The sequence below is a fragment of the Silurus aristotelis genome (assembly GCF_946808225.1).
Source record: "Silurus aristotelis genome assembly, chromosome: 27".
In the NCBI taxonomy this organism is placed as follows: Eukaryota; Metazoa; Chordata; class Actinopteri; order Siluriformes; family Siluridae; genus Silurus; species Silurus aristotelis.
This window is the reverse complement of record NC_139600.1, coordinates 15270576-15285575: the sequence shown is the minus strand read 5'-3', so window position 1 is coordinate 15285575 and position 15000 is coordinate 15270576. Positions and strand designations below refer to the sequence as shown.

General features: G+C 43.0%; 2 protein-coding genes across 7 annotated transcripts in view; one reads left to right on the top strand and one right to left on the bottom strand.

The window, feature by feature from the left end:
- frmpd1a (FERM and PDZ domain containing 1a) overlaps nucleotides 1-4183 on the bottom strand; it is a 32116-nt gene extending 27933 nt beyond the window's left edge. For 2 of the 3 annotated variants that reach the window (XM_083532662.1, XM_083532664.1), the window contains exon 1: nucleotides 4018-4183. The gene's annotated coding sequence lies outside the window, so the exon portion shown is untranslated. The remainder of the gene's footprint in view (nucleotides 1-4017) is intronic. The other variant, XM_083532663.1, reaches the window with a different exon arrangement.
- A 1983-nt stretch (nucleotides 4184-6166) lies between these two features.
- Nucleotides 6167-15000, top strand: part of kdm4c (lysine (K)-specific demethylase 4C) — a 10259-nt gene continuing 1425 nt past the window's right edge. For 2 of the 4 annotated variants that reach the window (XR_014531974.1, XM_083532724.1), the window contains exons 1-20: nucleotides 6167-6299; nucleotides 7232-7394; nucleotides 7858-8033; nucleotides 8285-8399; nucleotides 8486-8679; nucleotides 8775-8824; nucleotides 9310-9413; nucleotides 9501-9638; nucleotides 9787-9977; nucleotides 10059-10201; nucleotides 10285-11348; nucleotides 11434-11548; nucleotides 12877-13058; nucleotides 13173-13347; nucleotides 13435-13511; nucleotides 13606-13661; nucleotides 13990-14098; nucleotides 14195-14383; nucleotides 14476-14646; nucleotides 14733-14852. Coding sequence is in view for 3 of the 4 variants with exons in the window: in XM_083532724.1 (XP_083388850.1) it covers nucleotides 7251-7394; nucleotides 7858-8033; nucleotides 8285-8399; nucleotides 8486-8679; nucleotides 8775-8824; nucleotides 9310-9413; nucleotides 9501-9638; nucleotides 9787-9977; nucleotides 10059-10201; nucleotides 10285-11348; nucleotides 11434-11548; nucleotides 12877-13058; nucleotides 13173-13347; nucleotides 13435-13511; nucleotides 13606-13661; nucleotides 13990-14098; nucleotides 14195-14383; nucleotides 14476-14646; nucleotides 14733-14852 (3513 nt within the window). In the remaining variant the exon portion in view is untranslated. Of the gene's footprint in view, nucleotides 6300-6332; nucleotides 6353-7231; nucleotides 7395-7857; nucleotides 8034-8284; nucleotides 8400-8485; nucleotides 8680-8774; nucleotides 8825-9309; nucleotides 9414-9500; nucleotides 9639-9786; nucleotides 9978-10058; nucleotides 10202-10284; nucleotides 11349-11430; nucleotides 11549-12876; nucleotides 13059-13172; nucleotides 13348-13434; nucleotides 13512-13605; nucleotides 13662-13989; nucleotides 14099-14194; nucleotides 14384-14475; nucleotides 14647-14732; nucleotides 14853-15000 lie in introns of those variants that run through there. The other 2 variants (XM_083532722.1, XM_083532723.1) reach the window with 2 other exon arrangements.

Here is a 15000-nt window from a genome sequence, read left to right as displayed (position 1 = left end):
CTTTGAGACAATGTCTGTTGTAAAAAGTGCAATAGAAATAACGTCTTTGTGCTGATCTAGTGCTATTTTTTATAAGCATTTTATCCTAGAATTTCTGTCTTCTGCCTTCTTGAGTACATTCGAAAACCAGCACCACTTCTAGAAACTGTACACATGGTATTATACACGACATGTTTGTTTACTGTGCACCAGCCACGCCAACACTCTGCTTTGTTTACCACGTATCTTAGGGTGAGGTCTGTATCAGGTCACTGCTGGATCTGGACTATAATATTAGTCTGAATATTTACGACCAACTTTAAATTCCTTACCGTGTTTTTGGTTCACCTCTGGCAGGTGATCTAATGCGGAGGATCTGGATTTACACGGCTTAAAGGTGTCACCTGGGTGTCTTTTTCAGGGCCAATCCATACACACTCATCCTTCTGCATGACTGTACCACTTCTACTGTGTGTGTGTGTGTGTGTGTGTGTGTGTGTGTATATTACAGCGTTTGTTTAACCCACATTCCATGAATAAACACTATTAATAAAGACTTGAATTTGGGTTACATGTGCAATTTCTTGATAATGAGAAACACACACATATATATATATATATATATATATATATATATATATATATATATATATATATATATATATATATATATATATATATATATATATATGTTTATCTCCAGTGTACAGGTGTAGCTTTTACTAATGTTATCAATGTTGAACTCATCCATAATACAGAATAAACACTTATTGAATGTCAGTGGTGTAAAGTATTTTGTGATTTGGCAACAAATCACAATCAGCTCTGAATATTACAGTAATTTTCGGACTATAAAGCGCAACCTTATATAAGCCGCACCCACTGAATTTGACAAATATTTTAATTTTAATCATAAATAAGCCGCACCTGTCTACACTGAAACTAATGAACTTTACACAGGCTTTAACGAAAGACACGTGACACACGGTGTAATGGCTGAAATATGTTGCGCTTCTATTAGGAGTAGAGCGGTATTTTGGGAAAAGACCGGCACTGCATTTTTCCGGTATTATTGCGTGTGTGCAAGACCAAGGAATATGTCCTTATTATTTTCTGATGCTCATTTCTAAGTTTCTTTGACTAACCCGTAACGCTTTTACCAAGAAAAATAAAAAAGCACAAGTTTTGGAAACCTGTCTGTGTTTATATGATTTCTGTTGTAACTGGAGTTAGCGAGCTCTCCCTTCACCCAGACTCAACGCGCTACAACAGCTTGTATCTAAACAGTAGCCGACCAAGTAAGTCATTGTTCACTGTCTTCCTCCTTCCTTTCACAACTATTTCTCTCAGGAGTTTATCACACAGGTGAGGTGCGTTTTTTCGTTTCCGTTCGGAAATTTAATTGGTCTAATGTTATGGGGTTCAGTTTTTTGGATTGAAGTTTGTGAAACTGGGAAAAACCCAGGAGAAATTCATAAATTAGCCGCTTCGTTGTTTAAGCCGCGGGGTTCAAAACGTGGGAAAAAAGTAGCGGCTTATAGTCCCGAAAAATACGGTATTTTTTTCTTCTTCTAAGATTAATTGTAAAACGTTTTTGAACAAATTAAAGATCTCATTTTAAAAGATTACTTTAATACTTTGTCTTTTATTTTGGCCGTGTTGATTGTTAATGCAATTTTAGGAAATAAAATCTCACAAATGTACTGTTTTTTTCTGAAGACTTGTGAATCTTTAAGCCTGCGTTCAATACGAGTGAAATACTCAAGTGCTGTTCAAATCAGAAACTCGAAGATTTTTACTCAAGTCATATTGGAATTAGTGAATTTGAACTTTAGTTTGTAGTAAAAGATCTGTACTTTTAATCAGGTATGTTTTTCAGGTACTGTTTACACTACTGCTAAACTGCCATTTTACAATGTTGAAAGCTTGGAATTAAACCTGAAATGATACATTTTGGAGATTTATGTGTGATGATGTGTGATGGAGATTTATGTGTATTTATATAATGGATCATTTATTTTTATCAGTAAACAAAAACAGAATAAAAATACAAATGGAATCAATAATTGTTGTGACCAGCCCCTGGTTTTCGATTACTTTTGCACTTTGTACACGTTGCACAAACTCAGGGATTTTGTAGGATCAAGTCAGGCTTCTGATTCACCGATTCTACCAAGTAGATCCCAATGATCATGTTTCATATGTAGGTTAAAACACAGTAATTAACTGTCAAATAAACAGCAGTGTGGAAGCTTCAATCTCTGTGAGGAGTCAAACTCTGCTACTAAGATGAGGGTGTGGAAGTCATGTCCCAGGGCCTACACTATAGCAAGACTGAGCAAAACAACAAGACACAAGGGAGGTCTCCTGCATCAGCAAGGTCTCTCAAAGCAGACTGGGGTTTTAAGCTTCATGCTATTTTTAAGACGCACAAAGAAAAGGGCGATGTTGACGAGCATAGATGCAGTGGTTGGTCACTTAATGCATGATGAAGATGAAAGACACATCATGCTTACTTCTGTTCAACATCAGATGTTCAGCAGCGCGAAGAGCAAAGAAGTGGCGAAAAACAGTGAGAGCCTGGTGCACCATTTACCGTCTGAAGAAGTCTGGCCAGAAGTGGTCATCATGGGAGAATTGCCAAACTTCGAATATGGTAACATGACTACGTAACTCAGCCATAGTCATAGCCATGCATGAAAACATAGGAACTGAGAAGCAGAAAAAGGGCAGCAGGTGTTTTGGACTGATGAGTGAAAATCTGAAATATTTGCTGTGACAGGAAAATTGTTTGTTGAAGTTGTACTGAAAAGTGGTACAACAATGAGTGTTTGTGGGTAACAGTGAAGCATGGTGGAGGTTTCCTGCAGGTTCGGGGGATTAATGGTGTCCCTAATGCTGAGAAATACATGTAGATATTTCTCCATCGCGCAGTACCATCAGGGAGGCGTCTGATTGGCCTTGAATTTATTTTGGCAGCAGGACAACACCAAACATACAGCCAGTGGTATTAAAAACTATCTTCAGAACAACAAGGAGTCTGATCTCAATATTATCAAGTCTATCTGGGATTATGAAAAGACAGGATTTAAGAAGCCTTCATCCACAGAAGATCTGTGGTTAGTTTTCCACAGAGTTCCTTTAAAAAACAAGCAAGAAGAACTGATGCTGTTTTTCATATTAATTATTCCTGTATCGTTTTTAATAAACAACAGACCAGCTCATTCATTTGCCCTACATATAACGGAGTCGATTCTTGCGATTCAGCGAAAGGAGCCGACTATTTCGGTTCCCTAACTTCACCCTGCTATATTTTTTATTATTATAGTAGCGAAAGCTTGCATTATGTTTTCTTGCATTTGATCGTTTTTTATGTAATATTTTTATTATGTATTATTATTATCAAAATTCACAAAACCAGTTCATATTTTACACCTCGTATATGCGAATCGACTCTTTCGGTTCAGATAAAAGAGCCGACTCTTTCGTTTCCCTCATTTCTCGCTAACGTTTCTTTATTTATAAACCGGAAAGTTTGCATTATTTTCCCCTGTACAATATTATTTAAAATTTATTGATACTGTTTTGCAGGAACGGTTCAAACCAAATATTCATTTGATATATATATATATATATATATATATATATATATATATATATATATATATATATATATATATATATATATGTATATATAGATAGATAGATAGATAGATAGATAGATAGATAGATAGATAGATAGATAGATAGATAGATAGATGACATACAGAATGATAATGCCCTAGATAGATAGATAGATAGATAGATAGATAGATAGATAGATAGATAGATAGATAGATAGATAGATAGATAGATAGATAGATAGATAGATAGATGACATACAGAATGATAATGCCCAGATATACATTTATACACTATTAAAATCATTTTAAATCTTAATTTAACACATATTTCTCCTTTTTTCAGCTTCATACTTACAAAATATAATATATTTTATAACATACTTATAAAATATATAAAATATTTGTATAAACTCACCTTTAATGCGTGTATTTGACTCCTCGGGTCCCAGAATTATCTGTAAACATACAGGTCTATAATAAACTGTAAAAGAGGGAGAGCCGCGCGCGCGGGAGGAGCTCCAGACGGGAAAGACGGACACACACACACACACACACACACACACACACACACACACACCACAAATGACCACCAGGCAGCAGTAGTTACACTGTTGATTTCCCCTTTTAAAATGAGTCAAATGACATGACTCGGCTCATTAAAAAAAAAAACCCGACTCATTCATTTCAGCCAAATCCTCCCTAAAATCTTTTTTATTGTAAACCTTGTTTTTCTGGCCATGTGTTACTTATAAACTTACTTATCAAGATAGCAGCTCATATTTTCAATCTCATATACGCGAGTCGATTCATAAACCCAGCCATTAGGGTTGCACAAGTCAGGTCACTCTTAGTGCCGATCCCAAGCCCGTATAAATGGGGAGGGTTGCGTTAGGAAGGACATCCAGCGCAAAACATGTGCCAAATCAAATATGTGGATCACGAATCAGAAGTGTGACAGCAGTGACGTGTGCAGTAGGAAAGACAGACTGGTTCAAGTTGGAGTTTGAGGTGGACTGCATCAAGGATCGACTCTGAGCCCTTTCCTGTTTGCAGTGGTGATGAACAGGTTGAAGGACGAGGTCAGACAGGGGTCTCTGTGGACTATTATGTTTGTGGATGATTGTTATTTGTGGTGAGAGTGGGGAGCAGGTTGAGAAGAGCCTGGAGAGGTGGAATTACACGCTGGAGAGAAGGAGAATGAAAATCAGTAGGAGTATGACAGAGTACATGTGTGTGAATGAGAGGGAGGGCAGTGGAGGGGAGCGGTTGTAGGGAGAAGAGGTGGAGAAAGTGGAGGAATTCAGGTACCTGGGATCAACAGTGCAAAGTAATACAATACCACAACTCCTCTCTCCACCCTGTTGTACGCTTTCTCCAAATCCGCAAACTCCTTCTGACCTTCTCTATATTTCTCCAACAACATTCTCAAAGCAACAGCCATGACACTATATAATCATGCATTTTTTGGTTGTTGGTGGTGCCCCCTGTTGGTGAACATTTTGAATTAGTGATTTTTACTTTTGACAAACCAGGGGGCGCCATTAATCTTTTTTCCTTTTAACCTTTCGGTTCAGCTAAAAGAGCCGATTCACAAATGTGAGCTGTATATTGTATAAAAACAAATATTCTTTCAACCTCTGAGTGTTTTTATGTCGAAATTGTTTGAGATATTTTGAATTTTTCTTGCAAAATAACACGACTTTTCAACTTCTTTGTTTCACCACAAAAAAGCCGAACTGAAGAGAAGAGTCGACTCTTTTTTTTTTTCAAACGACACATCACATAAATCTCGCCTAAATTACTTTAACAAGTGTTTTACAGCGACTTGAGATTTCCTCCAGTGCGCATTCTCCTTACACATAAAATCTTAATTTTAAAATCGGCAACATCGCAATGCAAAGTGACTCGTTTATCCGAGTCGGTTTATCAGAGCAAGCTTCAAAAAGAATCGACTCTAAGAGTTGAAACCTTACCAAAAAACGCCTTGCGCCTCAACTAAAGTGTACATTTAGCTTTTTTATTTGTATATTTAACAATATTTCGAAGTATGCATTTAATAAAAGTGACTGTGACTAAAAATACTCCCATTTATAAACAAAATCGATTCTTTAGATATGACCATATCGACTATTGAATGATTATAGATATTCTATAGATATGTTTTTTTCTTCATGTTTAATAGCGTTAATAAAACAGTTATGGTGCCATTTTATAGTATAAAATATGTAGAAATTAGCAAACAATTTCCTAAAATTAATCTCGTTCATGTCGAAAAACATGCGTGCAATTGAAACAATACAACCGATCTAAAAAAGCATATAAATATATATATTTTTTTTGAAAGAAAATTATTTAATTGTTTGTTTTTTATTATTATTAATTCAAATTCGAATATTGTTTTTAATACGCCAGGCGCTAATGTACATTGAGAGCTCGGTGCAGCGAACAAACCACCAAAGAAGAAGAATAAACAAAATCTCGCGATACTTGGCCGGGCCGAATTTCAAACATCACCAAATTACGCGGCGAGTGCACTACTTCGAGTGTTAGTCGCCATGTTAAGTGCGAAGCTCCTAGCGCTTAGAGATAGTGCGCGAGGATGGATTTGCGACGCGCCCTCCTGGAGCAGACGCACAGCTGAGGCTATTTAAAGGGCTTCGAGTGTCAACAACGCGTGCGATTTCCTCAAAGCCTGAGGTAAAAGATGATTCGGAGTTGAAATGCACTGTAACTTTGAATAAATAATGCAGGTAAAAACACGCGTGTCCGACGTGTTAATGCGTGTCAGGGGTTATATTTCGTGGATAAACCCGAGCTCGGGGCTGCAGAGTCACTGGCTAACTGCTACCCAGCCCCGGATATTCCTCTGTCCGCCAACAGCTGGGATTATTTACCGCAACACTTCCGGATCGGAGATTCTACACGTTATAATGATGTTAATAACGCGTTTGTGGTTGAATTGTGGGGTTTTGATCAGGAAGCATATCCGGGGTTTGATAAGTGTTTCAGCACCTGCTGGATCAGACACGGGCCTGGGGAGGAAAATATCAAAAAATAGGAAGGAAATGAAAATAAAAACGTATGTCCTCGTGCACAGGATATTCACATCTTGCCCCAGGTTACCCCCACCACCACCACCACCACGTGACGTCACGGGATCCCTCCGTCGTCTTTTCCTCCATTAAGGTTAAAACGTAAAGGGGATTTATTTTTTGTCATGGGGTGAAATTCGTGTTTTTTTTCTATTCAGCGTTGATATGAAGCGCAAATGGTTAAGGGCCTTACTCAAGGGCCCGAGTCGTTCCATCTCCAAACCACATCTACCGCTTTCAAATCAACCGCCTGCATGTCTTCCCTCACCACATCCACAAACCTCCTCATTTCCACCCTCCTCAGCGTTCTTCTTCACATATATTAACCCATATTTCTCTCCTTCACCTCGTCCGTTGTCAAAAAAAACGTCCCACCTTCATCCCGGTCCCTTTAAATAAACTCATTTGTAATCCTGTCCATCCTGGTCCCTGTCCCCCCATCTCTTCTCCTCAACACGTCCGTTGCTCCCATGTATAGTGTCCTTGTTGTTTTGTTCTCATATGATAATGATGATGGTGGTGTTTTCCTCTGCGCAGGAAGGAAAGACGGGCCGTGATGGCGGGTGTCGGGGCGAACGCCTCCGCAAATCCCGCCTGCAAGATTATGACCTTTCACCCGACCATGGAGGAGTTTCGGGATTTCAATAAGTATCTGGTGTACATGGAGTCTCAGGGAGCGCAGAGGGCCGGTCTGGCGAAGGTGTGTCCCACACACACACACACACACACACACCTGCTTTTTTCTTTTCATGTTTCTTGCCGTAAACAAAACTCATGTCCTCGTTATCGTCCATCTTCATTCTACACTCTTGAACCCAGCAGACGTTCAAATCTCAGCGATAAATATACACTAAATAAAAATCTGCTTATCAGATCTCCTGCTATAAAGAGCTTTTGAGATGAATCTTTCACGCTGACTGCACCCCAGGAACTTCCTCACCTCACTTTACTAACACCCTAGACAGAAAAAATGCTAGTGGAACATCTCGAGAATGTGGAGTGAGATGTTCACAAAGAAGCACGGTCACTTGTCCACTAACATTTGTCCATATCGTGAACATGTTTACCCGAAACTAATGAAAAAAAAAACAAAAAAAAAACAAGATGAATCATTTCCTAAACGAGGACAAATCAGAATCAGATCGTGGTCTGTGTCGTCGCAGGTGATCCCGCCGAAGGGCTGGAAGCCGAGACGCACCTACGACGACATCGACGACCTGGTGATCGAAGCGCCTATTCAGCAGATGGTGGCCGGCCAATCAGGGCTCTTCACTCAGTACAACATCCAGAAGAAGCCGCTGAGCGTGCAGGAATTCCGCAGGCTGGCCAATAGCGACAAGTGAGACACACACACACACACACACACACACTTGCATTTTGACCAATCAGGTTGCAAGTTAGACATAAAAAAAAAAAAATTATTACAATCTTATAAGAAACCGATCTGAGCTCGGGTTCAGACGGTGGGCGTGGCCTGAAGTTTAAGGGGCGGAGCTATAAGTTAGAATAGTAACTGTTTGTTGTTTATTTGTGCAGAATTTCTTGCTAAGCATCAATTCCAGGCAAAATACACGTTCATTTGAATCACAGGTACTGCACCCCTCGCTACCTGAACTACGAAGATCTCGAGAGGAAGTACTGGAAGAACCTGACGTTCGTGCCCCCCATATATGGTGCAGATGTGAGCGGGACGCTGTACGACGAGGTCGGGCTGTAAAACAAAAATATTTTAGATGTTTCCAGATGTTTATATAAAGTTACATGTTATACAAGTGTATTGTGTGATGTTAGGACGTGGAGGAGTGGAACATCGGCCACCTGAACTCCATCCTGGACGTGATCGAGGAGGACTGCGGCGTCTCCATCCAAGGTGTGAACACCCCCTACCTGTATTTCGGCATGTGGAAGACGAGCTTCTCCTGGCACACGGAGGACATGGACCTCTACAGCATTAACTACCTGCACTTCGGAGAACCCAAGTCCTGGTTAGAAACACGTTCTCTCCTGCTGATTCCATGGATCAGGACGGTGTGGAGCTTCCAGTTTAGATCAGATCAACTGTGTTTCTCTATCGTTTCAGGTACGCCATTCCTCCAGAACACGGAAAGAGACTGGAGCGATTAGCTACAGGTACGTGTCCTGATACTGGCAACAAAAAAAACTTGTTCCTATTGTAACCATAGAAACCATAGTTCATTTTAAGTTCTCAAAGAGAAGAAGGAACTGAAAAAAGCAAATGAAAAATCTTCTATGGACCTTTCTTGAGGAACATTCCTCCTTTCTTTCTTCGCTCACACAAAACAAACCTCATTCGTGTTTCTTCTGAGATGAATCCAGGTGGAAAACAGCTTGAGGAACCTTCCCTGGAGAAAAAAAAACACCACACAGTCCATGGTTCCTCTTGATAAGAACTATCTTTGGAGATGCCCAATAGGTTCCTGTGGAAACAAATGCACCTAATTATTATTATTATTATTATTATTATTATTATTATTATTATTAACATCACATTATTATGAAACTGGTCCAGATATGAGGGACCTTCTAATAAGCATGAAGAGTAAGAATTATATTCAGCATTATTATTATTATAATCGTTTTTTTTTTTCTTGCAGGTTTTTTCCCCAACAGCTTTAAGAGCTGTGAAGCTTTTCTCAGACACAAGATGACCCTCATCTCACCTTCTGTCCTGAAGAAATACAGCATCCCGTTTGACAGGGTATCACTCAGACGCTTTGTAGCGTAGCTAACGGTAATAACGTGCAGCTGACGTGTATCTCGGGGTAACCGTGAGTTTGTGTATCAGATAACGCAGGAAGCCGGCGAGTTCATGATCACGTTTCCGTACGGCTACCACGCCGGCTTCAACCACGGCTTCAACTGCGCCGAGTCCACCAACTTCGCCAGCCTGCGCTGGATCGACTACGGCAAACTCGCCATTCAGGTGCGTTATAGATGGAAGACAGTGATTCTGTGACTGGTGTCTTTTATACAAAGGGACAGGACTTGTTTGGGTGTGTGGGAGTCACCTCCAGAAAAAACGAAACTGGAGACTGAAGTCCATGTGTTTCTTGTCTTCTTCCCCTCCACAGTGCACATGCAGTAAGGACATGGTGAAGATCTCCATGGACCCGTTCGTGAAACGTTTCCAACCAGACCGCTATCAGTTGTGGACGCAGGGTAAAGACACCTGCTCGATAGACCACACCCTGGCCACGCCCAGCTCCACGCCCGAGCTCCAGACGTGGCTCCAGAGACGCCGCAGGACAAAAACAAACAAGAGGTACAAAAATGCTGTCGTTATGAATGAGATAGTAAGGAGAAGTCGTTCTCCGTACGCTCCTCACTGTCTCTCGTCTCGCAGGGCGAGCTACCCGTGCACACGCTCCAAACGACTGAAAACTGTGCAGCCGTCGCTCGTCACGGAAAACGCCGCGAGACGGACGAGTGACCACGAGGAGAAAGAGGAGGAGGATCAAATCCCTCACGACGCATCGCGCGTCTCAGGTTATACACGTGATTTTGCGCTTTTCTTTTTTTCTCTTTTGAGAAATATTACTAAACCTTCTCCTCGCTTTGTGCCGGTTTAGAAGGGCCCGCTAGTCTGTGCCAACAGATCTGCTTCGTCAAGGTCACACGAGTCGAGAGCAATTTATTGGCCCAGTCGTCTGAAAGAGTCCTGCCCCAAGCCCCGCCCCCTGCAAGAGAAGCCTCAGGATCCAGAAAGGCTCTAACCTCTGCTGTTGAAGCTTCCGGTTCTGCTATGGATAACACGCCTGAACGCGTTGCCAGATCCTCGTCAAACCGCGGTAAAGCGAATCCGTCTGCCGTAAAACCCACCGGGACACCAGGCACCCGTGAATCCGCAGAACATTCCGGAGCTCCTTCATCCGACATGCCTCTCCTCACTCCTGAGGTCTCGGAGGATCCTGAGGGAAGGAAATCTCCCAACATGTCGTCAGAAATGCCTTTACTAACCCTCGCAGTCCAGTCCGGGGAAAACAACACGGTTCCTCGTTCTAGAGAACCGGAAAAATCCGCCTCGGGTCATCTTGGTGAAGCTAGCGCCAAAGCTCCCTCACTCGATTGGTGCTCGAATCCGTCACAAGATGTCGGGAGATCGCTCGGCTCTGATCCGGATGCTAACAAGGAGCTCCACAGGAGGAAAAAAAGAGATAGAGGTAGATCAGTGTCGAATATCTCGCATTACCCAGAATCCAGTACTGAACTTTCCAGAAGTAGTTTGGTGAAGGATTCTTCGTCTTCGTTCACCTCCACCACGGAGTCTCCTTCCACGTCTTACGACCCGATCCCTCTCGACGAAGCCGACTTCACGTCTTCTGCATTACCCAACCTCTTTGAAGACTGGAAGAACATGAGCTACCAAAACGCAGAAGATCTCACGGTGCCTTATGCCTTGTGGGAGGAGCCTCGGTGCCAGCAAGTGAAGTGCCCGGATCCTTCGGACTTTCTGGAGAAGAGCCTAACGTTTACTGATTTGGAGTCCAGCGCGGTCCATCGCTCAGGTGCGGAGCTCCTCGGTTCTCCGGACAGGCCCTCAAGGTTGGACAGCAGCAGCGAGTCTGGCGAGGAGAACTCCATGAGCGAGACGGAGTACGGAGATTTGGGAACCGAGCCGGGAGAAATCCGTATAGTGAGTACTCAAACGGTCTTGAAATTAACCCAAAGTGACCATGATGTCATCACGTCCTGCATTAATGCATCCGATGTTTTAGCAGTACACCACGCCCATGGCCAAGAGAAAGACGACCAAAAGTTGGCGCCACCCTTTGAGGAAACCCACTGCCAGGGCGGTTCCCAGTGCCGTCAAGCAGCAAGACAACAGTGATGATGGTAGGTTTTGAATTAGTAGAACTTACTTTATCATTTACCCTATAGCAGCTATAGAATATCTCACAGTATCTCACAGTATCCCCAGTGCACCCCTCACATTTCATCATCCATTTAATATCTTCTCAAGAATTTATATATAAATATTTTAGCTTCTATAACAGATTTATTGTCCTCTAAAAAGAACTCAACATGCAGCCATCATTGTCTCAATAACTGCCAACAAAAGTGAGTCCACCCTCAGTGAACATGTCGAAGTGTGAATATTGTGTGTGAGCACCACTGTTATGTAGCACTGCTTTAATCCTCCTGGGTGTGGAATTCACCAGAGCTGCACAGGTTGTTGCTGGGATCCTCTTCCACTCCTCCATAATGACATCACCGAGCTGCTGGATGTTACACATATGGAGCTTCTCCACCTTCTGCTTGAAGATCCCCACAGATGCTCAATATGGTTCAGGTCTGGAGACATACTTGTCCACTTCATCACCTTCATCTTCCTCAGCAGGGCATCTTGGCGGTGTGTTTGGGGTCGTTATCATGTTGGAAACCTGACGTTCTGCCTATTTTCTGAAAGGAAGAGCATCATGTTCTGCTTCAGAATGGCACAGTACATGTTGAAATCCATGTTTCCCGCAGCTTCACAGTACCAGCAGCACTCACGCAGCCCCCGACGATGATGCTACCACCACCATGCTTGACTGTAGGGAAGACAATCTTCTTGATTTTCCCCATCAGGGCGTCACCACACATGCTGGACACCATTAACAAGTTTATCTTCATCTCATCAGACCACAGGACATGGTTCCAGGAATTCATGCTCTTGAGGTCGTTCTTGTGAGCAGCTTCAGAAGATGCTCCTTCTGTTGCAGTGTGAAGTCTGAGCACTGACGAGCTGAACTTCCGCTTCTGCAACCTCTAAAGCAATGCTCATGCATCTGTTTTTTGAAGCAGCTTCTGCACCTGATGCACAGCACCAGGATTCGACGACTTTGATGGACCCTTGCGAGGTCTGGAACCCGCTCTTGGAAAACCTCTGTATGACCCTGAAGATTACTGTAACTCATGTAAGGATCAGGATCAGGCAGTGGGGGATGAAGTACACAAAGCGTTTAGTTTATAAAAGTAGAGATACTGTAGTTAAATGTGTTCCTTCAAATGTACTGAAGTATCCAAAGTGGTGATTTATTATAACTATAATGTTCCTATGATCATTTTAGTCACATGACTCTTTACTTAATCAACTCAGATTATGTGTAAAGACTCGAATGTGGAAAAGTCGGGTGTCCCAATACTTTTGGAGAATGTAAAATTATACGTGTGTGTGTCAGAACCTATAGAGGAGTGCAGCGCGGAGGAAGAAATGCCGGAGGCCGAGGTCTGGGCGAGACCCCTGGTTCATCTGTGGCACAGCAGGAAGTCTCACTTCCCGTCGGAGAAGGAGTACAACATCGCGGCGGCGAAGGCGGCGCCGCACTGCGCCATATGCACGCTGTTCATGCCGTACTATCAGGTAAAAAAACACAAACCCCTGTGGTGTTCTATCAGCCGTCTGGAACAGAAGCGAGAAACATGGGTCCAAACACGCCACGATTACGCTTCACACAATGCAAACTTCTCTCATCAGCCCGAAGAGACGAAAGACGAAAGCAGGCCAGAGGCCACGGCGAGGTCGCGACCTCTGATTCCTGAAATCTGCTTCGCGTACCGTGAAGGCTCGTGTCCCCCAAACACACTCCTGGAGGAAGATGGATCCAGTCCTCTCGTGGCCTGTCAACGCTGCTGCGTTCAAGTTCATGCCAGTGCGTATATATATACACACACACACACACACACACACACGCAAAATAACAACCTTATATTATGTATTATTTCCCCACTCTGTCCAGGTTGCTATGGCGTCGCTACTCATGATGTCATCCAGGAGTGGACATGTGACCGATGTTTGTGTGGGGATCTGAGCACTGTACGTCTTCACTCACATGGATGTTCTATCAAAAAAACTTAACAAAAAAAGTTTCTAATAGTGTGTGTGTGTGTGTGTGTGTGTGTGTATACAGGAATGCTGTTTATGTAACCTGAGAGGTGGTGCATTGAAAAGAACAACAGACAACAGGTGGAAACTCTCTCTCTTTCTTTTTTTGTTTTTTTTACCACACACACACACACACACACACACACACACACACACACACACACACACACACACACACCAGTTCATACACACTGTTGTTTTGTATAATGGTACCAACACCTTCAGATGTATTTTTTAAACTGTTAAACAATTATTTTCTACACACACACACACACACACACACACACACACACACACACACACACACACACACACACTCTCTCTCTCTCTCTCTCTCTCTCTCTCTCTCTCTCTCTCTCTCTCTCTCTCTCTCTCACTGATTAAATTTTTGGTGTGTGACGTGTTCCAGATGGGCCCATGTGATCTGTGCTGTGGGTCTTCCTGAGGTCAAATTCATTGATGTGGTCAAGAGGAGTCCCATCGACATCAGCGCCGTCCCTGCACAGAGATACAAGCTGGTACACACACACACACACACACACACCGAAGCAGACGTTTTGACCCGATTCGTTTATATACCAATAAACACACACGTCTCGTTCCCGTCCCTGCAGAAGTGTATATACTGTCACAAACGGATGAAGAAGTTGGCAGGCGCTTGTATCCAGTGCTCCTGTGGGCGTTGCCCGACCTCCTTCCACGTCACCTGCGCTCACGCCGCGGGCGTCGCCATGGAGCCGGACGACTGGCCGTACGTGGTGTTCATCGTCTGCCACAGACACCAGTCACGGAGCTCCGGCACCGTGAGTACTTCAGCACCATCTTCCTCCTTATGAGATAAAACTCCACCCACAGCAATTTTCACTCTGAAAAAAAACACTTCTTCTTCTCCCAGAAATCGAGGGTGAGCCGAACAGAGCTGAAGCAGGGCCAAACCGTGATCGCTAAGCACAAGAACCTGCGCTACTACAGCTGCCGCGTGGCGAACGTCACGGCACAGACCTTCTACGAGGTCATGTTCGACGACGGATCCTTCAGCAACGACACCTTCCCTGAAGATATTGTAGTGAGTGTGTGTGTGTGTGTGTGTGTGTGTGTTATATAATATGCCGCGTCAGCGTGTCTAACACTTCTCCTCACTCACTCACACAGAGCAGAGACTGCGTTCAGCTCGGACCACCGGAAGTCGGCGAGGTCGTGCAGGTCAAGTGGCCTGATGGGCTTTTTTATGAGGCTAAATACCTGGGCTCTAACACCACGTACATGTATCAGGTACACACACACACACACACACACACACACACACACACACACACACACACACAGATTTATGTAGGAATGAAAATATCACACTATTCCATAGAAAACAAATTTACACTTCTGACCAATCAGAATCCAGGAATAAGTTGTGTTCATCGCT